Source organism: Chlorocebus sabaeus, chromosome 20, assembly GCF_047675955.1.
Source record: "Chlorocebus sabaeus isolate Y175 chromosome 20, mChlSab1.0.hap1, whole genome shotgun sequence".
Taxonomy (NCBI): domain Eukaryota; kingdom Metazoa; phylum Chordata; class Mammalia; order Primates; family Cercopithecidae; genus Chlorocebus; species Chlorocebus sabaeus.
Window position 1 is genome coordinate 133123150 of NC_132923.1, and position 17884 is coordinate 133141033.

Genomic DNA, 17884 nt, shown 5'->3' on the forward strand with positions numbered 1-17884 from the left:
CCTCAGTCTTCTGAGTAGCTGGGACTACAGGTGCATGCCACCACCACACCCAGCTAATGTTTGTAGAGATGGGGTTCTCGCTATGTTGCCCACTTTGGTCTCAAACTCCTGGGCTCAAGTGATCCACCCGCCTTGGCCTCCCAAGATGCTGGAATTACAGGCATGAGCCACCACCCCCAACTGGGGCTCATTCTGGAGCTCAAAGACCTGAAAGCTCACATCACGGAAGATGAATCCTAGCCAAGCCTGTGCCGATTTAATTCACCTGTTGCAGGCCACATGTGAGAGGCACACTCAGGGGGTCTATGGCCACGGGTCCTGGCCAATGTTAGGGTCCTGGATTCCTGCTGAACTTCTACCCCGGTGGACTCCGCACCACCCCACCTGTGCTATGTACACATGGCTTCATTGTAAATGGCATGACACTGGGTTTTTGGGACTGAGGGGACTCTCAGGGATGCCCTGCAGTTGGGCCCTGCTGGTCTGGCTCTTGCAGGCAGGTTCTGCCCTCTGGACCCTCTCACGCAGGGCTGGGTGCCTCCCGCCCCCTCCACCATGGTCTCCAGGGTGTCTCCCCATGGCCCAGCCTGGGTTCAGCAGACGACAGAGGTGAGGCAGGTCTCCCAGCCGCTGTACGGGAGCACACACTCACCTGCAGGTAGTACGTGTCCTCGTCTCCGTGCCGCCGCTTCTTCACACCCGGGCCCAGGGCGGGGACAGCAGGGGGACTCTGCTTGAAGGCTGGAAGGCCAGGCAGGGGGGGTGGGGTGAGGCCACCCTCCGGGAGGAGGGAGACCTGCCCCACCCTTGGGGCCAATAGATTCTTCAGGTGGGTCCAGTGGTGAGCAGCCCACAGGGATGGGCAAACCTGCAGTGCCCCCCAGGCCTGGACAGGTGACTTATTTGGGGGCTGCTCTCAGGCTCCGTCAGGGAGGATTCTGGGTCTGGGGGGCCGTTCGGGGGCTGGCCCTGTCCCTGGGGCACGGGCTCGCACTGTGTCCTGCCAGCGTGTCCCGTACCCCTCCCACAGCATCCAGCTCCCCCCGCCGGCTGCTCACCGCGCTTGCTGGCAGCCCCGTTCTTGGCGGAGCTCTCATTCAAGGCCTGCTGCTCCCGGTAGTGGTCCTCATCGGCTTTTCGGTCGCGGCCAGGACAGGCGCAGATGCGGCCCTCGAAGGACCGGCGGCCCAGCACCTGCCCACTGTCGGGTGGGCACAGCCAGAATTGTGAGCTCAGTCCTGCCCACCCTCAACCTGCCCACCTTCCCTGCCCACCTCGGAGCCTGCAGGACCAGCCTTTCGAGCCCTGAGTCACCGTGGAGCACCCAGTGCTGGCAGTGAGTGTTCCCACCAGAGGGAGCCAGAGGCTCAAAGCTGGGAGGCTGCCCTGAGACCTTGCCCGCCCGGGACTCCCGCCTCCCTCCAGAGGCCCAGCTCCTGCCCAGGCAGGCCCTTCAGGCCAGAGGGCAGTCCCTTCCTCCAGCAGCACAGCCCAGTCTCTTCCCCGAGCTGGCCTCGGCATACAGGTCTCCATGATAGCTCCCCTTCTCCCGCTAGCCGTGCTTGCCCAGCCCTGTCCCACCTCCACCCCATGTGCCTGGGACTCACTCCCGCGTCTCCAGGGTGATGATGATGAGGATGGGCCGTCGGTTCATGCCCCCCACACAGCTGCTGTTACACATGAAGTTGTACAGGATGGTGGTGAATTCTGTCCCCACCTGCACACGGGGGAGCAGGGAGAGGGAGGGGCTAGCATCAGCACGCATCCCCAATCCACTAAGGTGGCAGCCCCCAGCTCCATGTCTGGTTCTGGCTCAAGGTAGGCAGGGGGATGCCCTGCTCTATAGTTTTTGCCCTCTGTATATCTGTCCACTCATCCATCCATCTACCCACCCACCCCATCTATCTATCCATCCATCCATCCATCCATCCATCCATCTATCCATCTATCCACCCATCCATCCATCCACCAACTCCATCCATCCACCCACCCCATTCATCCATCCATCCATCCATCCATCCACTCATCCATCTATCCACCCATCCATCCATTTACCCATCTGTCTATTCATTCATCTATCCATCCATCCATCCACCCACCCACCCACCCCATCCATCCATCCATCCATCCACTCCCCATTTATTATCTATCCATCCATCCAACCATGCATCCATCCACTCATCCATTCAATATCAATCTATACATCCATCCAGCCACCCACCCCATCTACCCATCCCTCTACCCACCCATCCATTCAACATCCCTCTACCCAACCATCCATTCACTTACCCACCCACCCCATCCATCCATCCATCCACCCACCCACCCACCCACCCCATTCATCCATCCGTTCACCCATCCATTCACCCATTCACCACCCCATCCATCCACCCACTCACTCACCCCATTTATCCATCCATCCGTCCACCCACTTACCTACCCATCCATCCATCCATCCATCCATCCATCCATCCATCCACCCCAACCACCCCCATCCATCCACCCATTCATGAAGATCACTAAACACCAAGCACTGGGCTGGTTCTGGGTTCTGGGAGGGCTCAGACCTGGTCTCTGCTCTCAGAGCAGCACAGAGTCCTGCGGTCTGTTTGCCCCAAGCTTCTCCCCTGACACAGGCTGGAGGTCAAGCCCAGATGCTGGGTGTGAGTGTGTGTGCCTGCACAGATTTTGGGGGCCTATGTGTGTGTTGCATGCTGTGGGCTCATCTGGCCAGAAGGAGGAACCAGAGCTGTCCCCAGCGAACCCACCCCCAGCACACTCCCGTTTCCCAGGGATTTTGCAGTACAGCTGAGACATGAACCAAAAATCTGTTGTTTTGTTTTTTGTTTTTTGTTTTTTTTTTGAGACGGAGTCTCATTCCGTTGCCCAGACTGGAGTGTGGTGGCACAATCTAGGCTCACTGCAAGCTCCACTTCCCAGGTTCACACCATTCTCCTGCCTCAGCCTCCCGAGTAGCTGGGACTACAGGTGCCTGCCACCACACCTGGCTAATTTTTTGTGTGTTTTTTTAGTAGAGATGGGGTTTTACCATGTTAGCCAGGATGGTCTCGATCTCATGACCTTGTGAGCTGCCCACCTCGGCCTCCCAAAATGCTGGGATTACAGGCGTGAGCCACCACACCCAGCCGTGAACCAAAACTCTTGATCTGAGTATCCCCAGACCACAGTGTGGGCAGTTTTCACATCACCCTGGGGACAAATACATAAGCCATTCGGGGTTTGGGAAAATCTTGGCCTTTCTCAGAACTGCTGTCACACGGCAGCCACCAGGGGGCGAGAGAGCTCTGCCTTCCTGGCAGGCCGGGGCAGGTGAGGGTGGGACATGGGTTTCAGGGAGCCCTCCTGGGCCCTGGTTCTGCTGTCATAAGGGGCTGCTCTTAGAGGATGGTGGGATGGGGACCTCAAAGGGGGCCTAGGTACAGGGTAGAGGGTTGTGGAGGACCTGGAGACTGGGTACAGGGACAGGAGCCTGGGGTGTCCTGGGGGCCTGGTACAGGGATGGGACCTGGTGAGGGAGGCTGGGGCTGGGTACAGCGTGGAGCCTGGTCTCAGAACCAGGTACAGGGAAGGTGGAGGCCTGCCATTGCCTGCCTTTCCCTGGGGGCCTGGTACCCACTCCTCACCTGTTCTGCCTCTGCCCCACCATCCTGCAGCAACTTCAAACCCTCTGTTTCCCCCTACCCCAGCCTTTCACACCAGTTGGGCCCCACATCAGCTCCAGAATGGTGTCCCAGAAACTGCTGCTGCCTTTGGGCCAAAGGTCAAACCCCCCAGCCTCTCCGTGTCCCCCTCCCTCCAGCCTGCATGCCCCCCAGTTCCCTGCCGCCCCCACCCACATGGTGTCCAGCGGGGCCTCCTGGCTCTCCGCCCTGCTGACCAGCCTCAGCCTCCTGCAGGCCGCCTCTCCTGGGCCCCTGGCCTGGCCTAGGAGTCTTTCCACCATCCCTCAACGCCCTTCGTAGAATCTGCCACCTCTTCAGGCACTGTTGCTGGTTCGGTTCTGTCCCAGCCAGTCCAGGGTCTAAATGGGCAGGGACCTCCCATCTCCTGAATCCGTGTCTGGGAGCCCCAAGCCAGAAGCAGTGTTGGGCACCAACAGAGGGCAAGGCTGAAGACCCACTCCCCACTATGGAGCTGGGCACACTGAGGCCCTGAGAGGGCCCGAGGCGGATGCGGGGCCAGAGCACCAGTGTGCACAGTGGGGCCTGTGTGGGTGAGGGAGTCCCTGACGCACACTTAACACAGAGCAGGGAGCCCCGGACAGACGCCGTGGGATGGGCAGATCAGCCAACTGAGGAGGGACAGGGGCTGCCTCAGGGGACCCCACACCCCGTACGGCTGACTGCAGGGCCCTGGGCACAGCCTGGCTCCCGGCCTACCTGTGGTGGCTCATAGGGCACCACGACGCTCTGCCTGCCGGTGACAGGGTCGTCCACATACTGCGAGAGATTATTGCCTTCCACACGGATGAGGTGGCTGGCTGGGGCAGACTGTCCTGCCGGGAGGGGGCAACACTTCAGAGAGGTGCACAGAGGTGCCCACCCAATGCCAGGTGCAGAGAGGTGCCCAGCCCTGTACCAGGCAGAGAGGTGTCCACCCCTGTCAGGTGCAGAGAGGTGCCCAGCCCGGTGCCAGGTTCAAAGAGGTGCCTGGCTCCATGCCAGGCACAGAGAGGTGCCCACCCGTGCCAGGTAGAGAGGTGCCCAGCACTGTGCCAGGTGCATCGCAGCAGAACTGAGACCACCAGGCCCAGTCCATGGGCTTCCAGATGAGGCTCAGGCCGGCTGGCAGCCCTTGTGCCTGGGGATGCCTGCCCAGTGGCTCTGCTCCCTGATTCTCCTGCTAATCCATGGGGTAGCCCATAGGCCTTGCCAGGCACACTGGAGAGAGGGGCTATGGCACATAGGATCTCTGGGGCCCCAGAAGGCCGCTGCCCCTCAGACTCTGCCCAGACCACTTGCCCCTGCCCAGGAGCATGGGACCCCCAGGCCCCAGTCAGAACTGGGAAAAAGGGGGCTGGGGGAGGCACTGAAAGCCCTCCCAGGGGAATGCTAAGCCCATGCCATCAGCCCCACTCTCTCCCAGTTAGGCAGCCCCCAGCTGTGCTGTGCAGGATGCTGGGCAAAGTGCCACCGGAGGGGAGGAGCTGGGGGCCTCACCTTCGTTGAAGTCCCTCCCGAGCTCGTGGTTGGGGCAGCGCTTCACGATGTCGGTCACGTGCTCCGCCTTCTTGTAGACAGGCATGGCCCGGATGGCGGTGCCCGGGGGCGGTGGGGCGGACACCTTGATCTGGATGGGGCATGTCTTGGCGATCTGGCAGTAGAGTTTCTTCAAGAGTGGGGAGTACTGGGGTGGGGGAGAGGGAGCAGGTGAGACTGGTGGTCCCTACTGCACCCCTGTCCAGGCCACCCCCCATCGGGAGCCACGTTCTCCCCACGGGAGCCCCCTCCACAAACCCCCGATGAAGACTGCCCCGAGCAGCCCCTCTGCTGAATCCCTGCAGGTGTCTGTCCTTCAAGGTGCGAATCCAGGCACGGCTGCCCTGGCACCCACTCCACAGCCATCGGGTCATTTGGGCTCCATGACAGCAGGGGTGTGAGTGCCGGTGGCAGCCAGGTGGAGAGGCTCTAGGTTTATGGATGGGGACAAGAAAGGCCGGGAGAGCAAGGAGGGGCTGCTGGAGAGCGAGAGCGGGAATGGGGGCTGGGAGCCAGGCCTGCAGAAGCCATGTCCCCGACTGCAGTGCTTTGAAGAGGTAGGTTTGCAGCATTGAATCTGTTTTTAAGACCAGAGCTAGGCTTCTCTGGCATTTGCACAGAGCAGGTGGTTAATGTGTGATGGGCTGGGTGCCCACGATGCATTCAGGCTTCCATAGAGAGCTCCCTGGGTTGGTGTGTGAGTGAAGGCCTGTGAAGGTGTGAAGGCCTCTTATGGCCTCAGCAGCCCTGGTGACTCTGACGCCCTCTCCACCACGTCTGAGCAGCCGAGCCAAGCCCCGGTATCCCCAGCTTGGGACTCAAGGAGCTAAGAGGTCCGTCCGGGGCCGACATGGGTCCTGCTGTGGGAGGACTGGATGACATCCTTCCTGATCCAGCCCCTGCAGAGGCCTCCAGCATCCTTGCCCCACAGGGCCTGGCTGCCCATCTGAGGACCCAGGCCGGCCCTCATGAGTTCTAAAAGGGATCCCGCTGAGGCTGCTGCAGGGGCGTCCACTCACTTCCAAGCTGGCTGATTTGCCAAGTGTCTGGCTCCTGGGCACCTGCTGGGAGTCCTCATGCCCTCTCCCCACAGGGCCATCAGGAATGCTCCCCGGTCTCAGGTTCAGAGAATGACTTCTGCTCCCACCCCGTGCCCTCTGCGCCCCTCACCAGCCCCCGATGACTCAGAATCACAAGTCATTGCAGCCGCAGGTGCCCTGGAGAATGTCCCATCGCACTCCACCATGGAACAGTTGGGGAAACTGAGGTCAGACACAGGGAGCTACTGGCAGAACCAGGGAAGCCCTTTGCCAAGGAAGATAGGGAGCCCTGACCCCCTGACCCCCACTGACCACCCGTGCTGCCTCTCAGGCCATCAAGGGACACGAGGGGCTCTCAGGAGCCACATAGGTCCTTGGCAGGTGCAGGCACACAAAAAGCGAGGAAGGAAAAAGGAGGAAAGAGACAGGGGAGATGGCGCTGATGGAGCCTGCGAGCCATGGTGGGTGGGGCCTGGGTCCGCAGCACCCTCAGCGCCCCTGTCTCTGCGCAGTAGGATCAGTCCCCTCTTTGATGAGTTACTTGGGATCCCCGAATGGGACCCAGCCAGGAACGCTGGCCTGTCCCTGCCGTGGGTGTGAGGGGACTGGAGGGACAAGTGGAAGGGGGTCTTTCAGTGGTCTCCTCAGGATGGGAATTGGATACCAAAGGGCTGGCCCCTCCTAGATCCTCCATCCATCTGGAGCCCCTGGAGCTAGAGTGGCTCCACTGCCCCTGCCTGCGACCCCCGCTTTGGGCACAGGGCCTTAGGCAGGAAGCTGCCCATCCCCAGTCCTGTTAAAAATGCAGAAAGGAACCATCATGCACAACCCTGCAGGCGAGGCTGGGCGCTGTTTAGAAAAGCAGGAAACAGGCCGGGCGCGGTGGCTCACGCCTGTAATCCCAGCACTTTGGGAGGCCAGGGCAGGCAGCTGAGGTCAGGAGTTTGAGACCAGCCTGGCCAATACGATGAAACCCTGTCTCTACCAAAAATACAAATATTAGCCAGGCAAGGTGGCGGGCGCCTGTAGTCCCAGCTACTCAGGAAGCTGAGGCAGGAGAATTGCTTGAACCTGTGAGGCGGAGGTTGCAGTGGGCCACGATCTCATCATTTCACTCCAACCTGGGTGACAAAGCGAGACTCCATCACAGGAAAAAAAGAAAAAAAAAAAAAAGAAAGAAAAGGAAAGCAGAATCAGCCTTGCAGAGCCAGCAACCCTCAGCCTCAGCCCTGTGTGGGCGACTGCCCTGGACAATTGGAGCTGCAGCCTTGGGCACGGCAGGAAGGACGGCAGTCCCCTTGTTGTGGGGTCAGTCTGGCTTCCCTGGAGGTGACTGCTGACGTACAGTGTCCCCACCATTACAAATGCCTCCTGTGCTCCCCACAGCATCACTTGGGAGGATAAGCGGGTAGCCCTGTCCCCAGGGCACATGGGAACGGCTCACAGTTTAGATCCTCTGAGACTTAGACCCACAGGAGACTCAGACAGGGCTCTCAGCCCGACCTTGGAGTGGACTGTGTCCAGACACTGGTCTCTTGGACAAAGGCCCTGCCTGAAGCCACACACCACGCGTGGTCTCCATCTGTGCTGGTTGGGGACAGAAAGAGGAGGGGCCATGTGGTGGCAGGCTCTTGTCTGCCAGTGTCCCGAGCAGGGGAGAGGAACACAGGGCCTGCAGCTGTGTCGCCAGGCTTCTCTGAGGCCAGGGCAGCCTGCAGGGCAAGCTGCCCATCGCTGAGCATTTATGGAGCACCTCTTGTGTGCAGAGAACACAGGCCCCCCTGGAGTTCAGGCACCTGGCTCTGTCCCCCGCGTCTCCTCAGTAACGTGTAGCAGCTGGAGGTATGCAGTTGGTACTCAATAAATGCCATCCATCCTAGCCGCTCCCTAGGGAAACCGCAGACCAGGGAGGGGGTGACAGACCCCCCCTTGAAGCAGACCCTGGCTGGGGTGGCTCAGGTTAGAGTCTCAGGGGCATCAAAAGGAGAAGAGCCTCTGAGGTCTGGCCTTGTGGGTGGCAGTTTTGGCTCTGTGCTCTTCTGCTGGGACGCCTCGAGCCCCTGCACAAGCCTCTCCGCCTGCATCTGTGACTCACTGCGTGTCCCCTGGGAACACAGTGGCCTGCAGGTGTCAGTGGCTACTGCACCCTTGTCATTCTCAGCACCAGGTGAGGAGGTGTTGGTTGTGGGGGGCTGGAGCTACACATGCCCCGCTCCCCTGCAGTTCCCTTTCTGGGGCTGAGTCTCCCGAGGCGTCTTCCACCCTGGTGCCCCAGTCCACGGCCTGAGGTGGGGGTCATTAGATCCACCAAGGAGCCCCAGACACTCAGGGGGAGGGGAGGCCGCCTGGGCTCCTCAGTCGGTTGGACAGAGATGGAGTAAGGCTCTGGGTGCAACCAAGCCTGAGGGCAGAGGCCCCGGCAGCCCCCACTCCCTGACAGCCCCGTGGAGTCTCCACAGCGTGGGGGGTTTCACAGCTCCTGCCTGGCCCCTGCAGCCCTTCCCCTAGGCCCCTGCCCCAGCACCCCCGGCCATAGTCCTCTGTGGAGCCTTAGCTCCCGCCCACCCGCCTGGGCCTCAGGGTCAACCGTGCTCCCATTTCGCAGACCTACGCAGCAGCGGTCTCTTGGCAGCGCCCTGCTGAGCCCGCCCCGCTCCCTCTGGGGCTCCAGGCAGGGTGAAGTGGCGATTCCTGCTCTGGAAGCTGAGTGGTGGGGCGTCCCAGGGCCAGGGCGCACGAAGTGGGTGCAGGGTCCAGTGCGTGCTTCTGTCTGCACTGTCTGAGGGACTCCCGTCTGCATGAGGTCTTGGGGGCCCAGGCGCGGGGAGCACTATGGACGCCCCGCCCCGGGGAGGGGCTTGGGCGCGCCGGGAGCTGTCCCTGGTACCTGGTGCAGGCGGCGCCGGACCACCCACCCCGTGAAGTGGGGGCTGGGACTGGAGTGTGGAGTGACCTAGCGCGGGCAGGTCTTCCACCTGGGCCAGTGGTGGAGGGAGGCCCAGGCCTCAGGGTGGACAACAAGGAGGCCACTGCCCTCAGGCGATGTGAGCACCTCTCCTCCCCTCTGGCCAGTAAGGCCACCAAGGTCCTGGGCCTGGCTCTCCTCCCCACAGGGGTGTCCCCAGTGCAGTGCTCACATGGCCTTCGGGGCACACATGCCTGGCAGACCTCACCCTGGCACCAACTGGACCCCAGGTGCCCAGCCTGGCCAGAATTGGGTGACCTCGGGGAGGGATGTCTGTGATGTCCCCTGTCCTGGCAGCATCTGGGGATGGGACACAGGTGGCCACAGGAAGGAAGGGAGCCCTGAGAGATCCAGGTCCTTCCAGAGGGTGGGTGAGCCCAGGACGGCTTGAGCGCTCCCCCAGCTCCTTCCTCCTATCTCCCCAGCAGGCCTCTGGGCTTCAGGCCTGGGATTGGCCCTGTGGAAAACGGGCAGGGGAGGAGGACTCCGGTGGAGCCTATTCTATAGGAAAGGTCACGTGGAGACGCTCCCTCTCTGCCGCCCCCCTCCTACCTTCTCCTTCCCTAGAACCGCTAGATGGATGTGTTTCAACAGATTCTGAGCTGATAAAATCGTATTTATCTTCGGCTGTTGACACGGAGCCGCCTGGACTTGCCTGCCCAGGGTGCATGCGCCGTCCTGCTTGCAGGAAAGGGTTTGCCCAAACGCCACTGCACCCGTCCCTCCCCACGCTGCCGGCTCCTCTCCGACCCTCCTCTCCTTCCCCTCCTCCCCCGCCCCAGTCCAACATGGGCCCGGCCTGGCTGGGAGCCCTGGGCCTGGCAGGGCTGGTGCGGGGGTGGGCGAGGGGCGGGTGCGGCGCGGGGCTGCTAATTTCCTCATGCCCGCTCCTCGCTCCCCGGCAGCTGGGTGCCCGGCACGGGCAGGTTTGGGCAGGAGGACAGCGGAGAGGTGATAATAACTTGTCTGTCATTTTCCCGGGACGTGTAGCATCTTGCAAACCGCAAATACCGTTAACCAGTGTGGGTGAATCTGTTGCGACAGATTCTGGAAGATGGGGCCTGCGGTGGGGGCTTTTATTTTTTAAATGATTTTTTTTATTGCCCACTTTTATCCACTTTCGTTGCTTGTGTGTGCATGTGTGTGTTTAGGGGCGCGTTGCTCTCCTCTCTAGGGTTACAGGCCTCTTTGAGTCCACCCTCTGCCAAGGCCATGGACCCTTCCTCTCCCTAGAAAAGCTCTTGGAGCTAAGCCACAGAACCCTTGCCATTAAATTCATGGGTTCACAGATGGACCCCCCAAAACACGTGCACGAGCCAGGGTCAACAGCCTGTGGATTAGGGTCCTCCTGGGTCCCTTTCTCCTTCTGAGAGAGGAAGCATATCCTCGGGTGGCAGCCACAGGGCCCCCTCGGTGACAGCCCCCTTCATGGGAGGCTGTGGCCTTCACTGGTGCACAATGTCACTGTCACCCTCAGAGAGCTGCTGGGAGCACAGGCTGGGCTCTGACAGATGTCACAGGGCTGGTCCCTCCCTGCCCCAGGGAAGCCAGCAGCCTGGGGAGGGGGAAAGGACACATGTGGCAATCGCCCCTGTTTCAGGACACCCTGGTGTGAAGCTGGGGCTCCCATGGTCAAGGCAGTGACAACTCACTCACCAGGACACCCACAGCCCACAGGCCAGGCAGATGAGAGGCTCAAGCTAGCTTCAGAATGCCTGTGAGGCCACAGCCAGGGCCAGGCCCAGCACTGCCCAAGAAAACAGGCTGCTGTGAAAGAGCTCCTGGCTGGGGGCTGCCGGCGACAGATGTGTCTGCTGCCAGCCGGGGCTCCCAGGCCAAGAGCTCTGTGGAGGATGAACCAGAGGCAGAAACATCCTCTGCAGATGCCAAGTGATCCTCAGCCATGACGGAGGCCTGGTAGAGCCCCAGAGGCTGTGGACAAGAAACCGCTCCCTGGGGACGGCAGGCCAGGGGCTAGAGGGACCCTCAGGAGCAGGCAGCCTGCCCCACCGTGACCTTGAGCCATGTCCTAAACAGGTGAGCAGCAGCCACACGGGGGACTCTCACGGCCTGGAAGCGCAGCTCCCTGGGAGACACTGAGTGCACCCGCTTCAGCCAAGGCCCAGAGGCCACGAGCCCCCAGACCACAGGAGCTGAAGCCAGCTCGGCCCTCATCCCATGTACAGCTGCCTCTAGGGATCTCTGTCCTGGGCTATGATCAGGGTAGGGGAGGGAAGCAGGTATGTGCTGAGCCCAGGACAGACTTGGTGGCTTTGTCTCCAGTGCATAGTGAAGGCCCAGGAGTCCAGTAGGGGACGAGGGCCACAGCCAGAGGAGGTAAGAGGGGTCTAGTGTGAGGGGAGGCTGGGAGGCAGCATTTGCCCCAGGCATCTGCCTCTGCTGGTGTGGAGACCTGGGGAGACGGTGAGCGCTACCCACCTGCTGGGGAATGGGGCACAGCTACGCTGCCTTCTCCATGGGGCACCCAGGTCCACCCTCATGGCCACATCCACTGCCCATTGGTGCCTGCGCTGTGCGGGACCCTCATCCGACCTTGGCCCTGGGAGGTCAGGCACTGTCACTCCGTTTAGCGACCCAAACCTGCCTGCTAAGCTGGGGTGAACCGGCACCCAGACCAGAGCTGTCTGACCTCCAAGCTCCATCTCCCAGCCCTTTGTCACTGCCAGGCTTGACTTGGGGCCTGGGTTCGGCGTCTGGGCAGAGACCTGCCTTAAGCACCCCTGGGTTCCAGAAAGACTGGGCACTACAGAGGTGTCAGGTGGGACACAGGCTTCATACCCCGTGGCTGGGCCTAAGCTCCTCAGGAGTAAGGGGAACAACAGCCAGGGGCCTCACTTGCCCTGGTCCTGCTGGGGAGGGGTCTCCATGGACAATAGAGACTGAGACTCACACAGACTTCCTTGTGTCTGGCTGGGATTGGGTGGCCCGGCCTGGACAGCTCCAGCCTCTGCTTTGCTGCCGAGATGCTGTGTGAGGAGCTCAGGGCCCAGTCCACACCCGGTCGCCGCTGTCCTGATTCACAGCCGCGGGTGCCCGGGTGGGTGCTATTATCACTGTCACTCTGCCCAAGCCCAGGAAGGAATGAGCTGCCCAGGCAGGGTGAGGAACTCCATCTGCTCTTATTCCAGGACCCAGGTACCCCCTCTGGGGCCTTGGGGACAGAGGGGGTGGCAGGACAGTGCCCTGGGACCATGGAGACAAAAGCTGGGCTTGCAGAGGGCCCTGGAACGCCCACCAGCAGCTGCCTCTCTGCTCTGAAGACCCAGAGTGTTCAAAGCACTGCACTCAGCCTCTGCCCCCAGCCGGGACCAAGCACAGGGTCCTCTGCCCACAACTTGCTTTTTGACAGCGCCATCCTGTTGCCTGGCCTCTCCTCTGGCCTCTGGTAAGGACCTAGCTAGCGGGGCTGTGGGCCAGGCCCTGGAGCTGTCCCGCACTGTCCTGCAAGAGGCCCAGCAGGTTGGCAGCAGACCTGCTCTGCTCACTGCAGAGAGGGCCCCTTAACTGCTGGGGAGGAAACCCCGCCATCCTCGCCTCCACCCTGACTTGTGGCTTTGAGGAGAAGCCAGGATTAACCCAGCCTTTTGAGGCCCGGCTTTGTCAGCTGTGGGGATTGGAAGGGTGCCCCAGGGTCAGTGGGTGCCCTCTGCTCACAGGACACCCACTCTGGTCGCAGCTTCCTGGGACAGCCTTGGGGGCTGGAATTGGTAGCAGCTGGAGATGGCCGGGGACAGTGGAGGGAGGGGAGTAAGCTGTGGACATGGTGGTAGGGCGGTCCCTCTTCAGTTTTTAAGGTAATAGTTGGCTAGAATCTAGGTTTTGCTAAACTTTGTAACTCTTCAGAGTTACAAATGCCAGGGGCAAGGAGAATTTTGGCCTCTAAATCTCTGACCCCCTGCAGAGAGTGGTGTCTCCCCAATGCCAGGTGCAAGGAGTTGGGTGCCTCACTCCAGTGGCATGGCTGGGGGAGGGGTGGGTTTTCAACCCTTGGGGTGGCCCTGGGCTTTAGGGAACTCCCCTGTGCGGTTTCCCCATGGGATCTGACTTCTGCTTCACTGAAGCCTGGAGTGCTGTTTGCTTCTCCACAAGAGTCTTTCTGCCCTAAAATGCGCTGCACCGCTCACAGCCTCTGCAGCCCCGTCACAGCCCCCAGCTGTGGACACCAGCCTCGGCCGCCACGTTGTCTCTGAGCCTCACACTGTCCGCCTGGAGTGCAGAGAAGATGCTTTCCTTTCCAGCCAGGACACTCTGGAATTGTCTGACCCCCTCTTCCTGGGGCCCTTGGAAAAGGGACAGAAAGTCTGGAGGTGGCTCAGGGGCTTCTCTACCCAGAGGCAGGGGCTGGGCCTCCAGGGTCCTTCCAAATACCTTGAGTGTAGCTTCTACTTTTGGAATCTCAGAAAATCCCAGAAGTGACCACTGGCCTGGGGTAGCAGAAACCCACCAGACCGGGAAGCAAAACTTTAACTCACTGCCCAGCTGAGCCCCTCACCTTGCCCCGAGTCCCACGCGGCCCGAGATCCAGGTCACCCAGGACCGCATCTTGGTGTCAGCACTAGGTCCAGGAGAAGCCGGGGACAGTCCTGCCCTGAGGGCCTCTCTTTCTCCCTTTCAACGGGAGCTAGTGGTACTGAGGTCAGGCCTGGGAGGGGCGAAGGAAGAGGGGGCAGGGAGGCACCAGGAGAGGCCGGTCCCCAAGCCTAGCTGCCTGGCTTCTCGCCCGTGAGGCTGGCCAGCCTCGGAGCAGTCCAGTGATAGAGTGTTCCCGAGGGATTTTCCTTTGTCAATAAAACCAAGCAGTGAAAGCAGACAGGGATGGACTCTCCACCCCCAGTCCCAGTTTGATTCACTGGCAAACAGCAGTGGAAGGCTCACGGAGGCCGAGGCACAGCCTGGGCTCCCCCCACACCCTGCTTGGTCCAAAACTTTCTCCCCTAGGGACAGGCAGGTCCCTCTGAGGGGTCAGCACCTCCTTATCGCTGGTTCCCCTGGGGGCCCTGACGGTCATACAGACCTGCCTATGGTCCCTAGGGAAGTAGAGGGTTGGACAGGGGGCAGGGGCTGCTCATGGGGACCTGTCCAGGGACATGCAAGGGCCGGGGGAGCCACCACATGGGCTGCAAGGGCAAGGTTAGGGGTCTGGCTGCTGGGGCCAGGCCCAGCTCCGCCCTCTGCTGACAGGTGACCTTGGTGTGCCCTCTGGGAGCCTCAGTTTCCTCATCTGTAAAATGGGGAGCGTGGGAGGCCCTGCACACAGGGGCAATGTTGCTGCCAATGCTACTAATCAGATGTGCTGGGTCCACAGGGCTGTGGACTGGAAACAAGTCCTAGAAAATAGATGATTCTTCCTGAAACGTAAATTGGATCATGCCTCTCCCACAACAGTCTCACGCCTATGGAAGGGAATCCTGTTCCCTGAGGGGTTCTCTCTCTGTCTCTTCCAAGAACCAGGCAGTGTGGGGTGGGGCAGCAGGACCCAGGGTCTCAGAGCTGGGGCCTCCGCAGCCTCACTCGGGGCCTCCAAGGCTAAGTTCTGTGCCCTCCAGGGCCCAGGAGTGAGTTCCTCTGGCTGCTCCAGAAAGTGGAGAGAGAAGAGCCGACCGGCCCCGGAGGCACCGACCGCAACCCGAGCGGGCCTGCTGGAAGCTCCGTCCCTGCCGCAGATCCCTGCACCGCACGATGTGAACAATTGCTGCAATCTCACCCTAAGTACTCTTGTTTCCCCTAATAATCCACGTTTCATCTCCACAATAAACATTGTTAGAACTCTTCCCTCAGCTTTACGCACATATAATTGCTTCTGGTGCCAGTAAAAGGTATTAATTCCACTCATGCATTCCATAAACTTTTAGGATAACGCAATTGATACCACGATCGTGTTGGGACACCTCCGCTATTATTCTCCCGCTTGCAAGCCTCTGAGGCGCTGGGAAGGTTGCTCCAGACCCATTAGTGTTGACTCAGCCTCATTCTCCCCAGGAATCCTGAGCAAAGCCTTTATGCTTCCCTGAGCATCCTTCCATACGTCCCTCCTGGGGGGGGCTTTCCTAGACGTGGAGTCAGCTCTCCCCCAAGACGAACATGTGCGCGCACGCACACACACACGCACACACACACGCACACACACACGCTGAGTCTGAGAGCAGCTGGAGGGCACTCAGGGGGCTGTGTCCAGTCCCCTGTGTCCATCTCTCTGTCTGGAGGGATACTGGGGCAGCTGGCCATCGCACCTGTGTGTGTCCTCATCATCCTGCCGCAGCAGCCTGCCTCGTGGGCTGTGGGTGGTGTCACTCAGCATGCCCTGAGGTGCCCATAGATGCTGTGCTGGGCCAGGGCTTCCAACCCCACAATGCTTTCCTGCCTCACCTCAGAACCCTGTCCCCAAACTTCCCAAATACCAAGGACAGCCACCTTCCCCGATGAGGCTGAGCTGGGGGCAGAACGGCTGAGCTGGGGTGTCACAGCATCCGATGCCCATCGCCTTGGGCTGTTCCAACAGCTAGAGGAACTCCTGTTCATTCTCCTCCCTGAGGGCCTCCTGGAATCAGCTGTCTGAGCCACTGCCAACCTGCAGGGCTCCCAGGACAGGAGTAGCCAGCAGGGCTCAGAGGCCAGGCCACACCCTGCTGAGAGCTCTGCCCATGCTCTGACCCCACACTGTCCCACAGAGGGTGTTGAACTGGGAGAAGGGTACTGGTGTCACCATCAGCACTGCACTCACAAAGAGCACACGTGTGTGGAGCGCTCCCCAGGCACCCTGCCCTGCCCTAAGAAGTCCCAAGAGCCAGCTCCTTTGTCCCTACCATGGCTGGCAGGCCACACTCTCTCTGCAGGTGAGGATGCCAGGGTAGAGGGGCGAAGGAGCAAGTGCTCCCAGGCAGACCTGGGATCAGGACCCCAGCAGGTGCCAGCTCCACCCTGCAGGGTCCCTCTCACCAAACGCCAGCCTTGCCCTGTCACTGGTCACTGGTTACACTCTCGTGGCTAAACACAAATCCTTCCTCTGGCTCTCGGTTACCCATGACCCGCCTCCTCCTCTGGCTTTCCATGGGTGGGAGCTCTAGAACCCTGGGCAGCGACGGGGGGAGGCCTATGCATGTACATGCATGGCTGTGTGTTTCCATGTGCCTGCATATGCATAATGGACTTGTGTATCCATGCGTGTGCATGCATGTGGGAGGGTGCCATGTCTGTGTGTGTATTCACACATATGCACAGGCCTGTGAGCCGCAGCCTCCAGACCCCTCAGTGCCCAAGGAGATCTGAAGTCTGAGGGAAGCTGCTTAGGACAGATGGACACCCCCGGGGCTGGGGAGACCCATCGTGGGCCTCAGCAAAGCTGAGGTCAAAGACCCCAGTAGCAGCTGTGGTCACCTGGGGACTGGTGAGGGTGATTTTCCTGACTGGGGAGAAAGGAGGGCAGCAGCCAATGTGGAACTGTACTCGAGAAAAATAAGAATTATCCATCAGTTACCAGCCGGCTGGTGTGCTGGGAGCCCAGGGAGCCACGATGCAGAGGCCAGACGCAAGCCCAGGCAGCAGGTCTGGGCAGTGCCCGCATGGTGGGACCCCAGAGCTGGGAGCAAGTGGGCTGCCTGGAGGCCCTGTCCCACACTGTGAGCCGACCACCTGCCTGCCCCTTCCTGGGCAAGGGAAGAAGCCCTGGTGGAGGGGGTTCTGCCCCCAGAGAGCTGAGGTGCCAAAAATCTCATTATCAATGTGTGTTCCACCTCTACCCCCTGGATCCACAGGGCTTCGGAGGAGGAGCCCTGGGTGCAGGCGACAGCATCTTCTTCCCCAGCTCGTGCCCCGACCCCCAGCCCCAGCATCCACAAAGCCCAGCAAGGAGGGAGCGAGGAGGCGTCGCTGCTCCTCTCCTGGGCACCAGGCAGAGCCTTCCCCTCCCCCGGGTGCAACTGACCAGCCAGTCCCGCAGGGCAAGGCCACCCCGTCCTGCAGAACAAGGCAATTGAGACAAAACCATGAAGTCCCTTGAACCTGATGCCACACACCTGGCAGACACCAGGTGTGTGGCAGACGCCCCAGGTGGGGGAAGTCAGCCAGCAGAGGGGTTTGCTCCTGTCCTTCCAGGAAGATCAGCGCAGACCACATGCAGTGCATCCCAAGTACAGTGGAGACCCCACCAGCATCCCCAGACCATGGGAGGAAGGGAGGCAGAGCTCCCACAAGCTGCCTGCCAGGACTTCAAGGGGACACTCTCTGGAAACCACCAGCATCGTAAACCCCAGGGCAGGAGGTCAGTGTCCTTAGAGGGGAGAGAGTGGACTTGGGCAACAAGCCTGAGCGTGGGAGAGAAGCAGTGGAAAGGCTCCCGCTGCTGGAGTGTGCAGGTGAGGATGCCTTGGGGCCTTCTGACCTGGCTTCAGGTGGCCTCACCGGACCTTCAAGTGGGGTGGAGGGATAGTCCTGGTCTCCCTTGCCCCACAGGCAGGTGCAGCTGCCACAGAACCACTCATTTGGGAGGCCCAGGCCAGCATGCCCACCACCACCACAATGAAGACAACACATGGGCCTCCTGCTGCGAGCTAAGCGCTGTGCTGACCACGGCCCCAGCCCGGTCTTCCCATCCTTATCTCCACCGTGCAGTAAGGAGCGTGGAGGGGTAATTTCCAAATGGA

The 17884-nt window shown here is 60.8% G+C and overlaps 1 protein-coding gene across 2 annotated transcripts in view; it reads right to left on the reverse strand.

The window, feature by feature from the left end:
- TP73 (tumor protein p73) overlaps positions 1-17884 on the reverse strand; it is an 82108-nt gene that overhangs the window by 4740 nt on the left and 59484 nt on the right. For both annotated transcript variants that reach the window (XM_007980854.3, XM_007980860.3), the window contains exons 5-9: positions 5181-5367; positions 4401-4516; positions 1608-1717; positions 1059-1201; positions 653-741 (exon numbers count right to left, since the gene is read on the reverse strand). In XM_007980854.3, coding sequence (XP_007979045.2) covers positions 653-741; positions 1059-1201; positions 1608-1717; positions 4401-4516; positions 5181-5367 — 645 coding nt within the window. The remainder of the gene's footprint in view (positions 1-652; positions 742-1058; positions 1202-1607; positions 1718-4400; positions 4517-5180; positions 5368-17884) is intronic.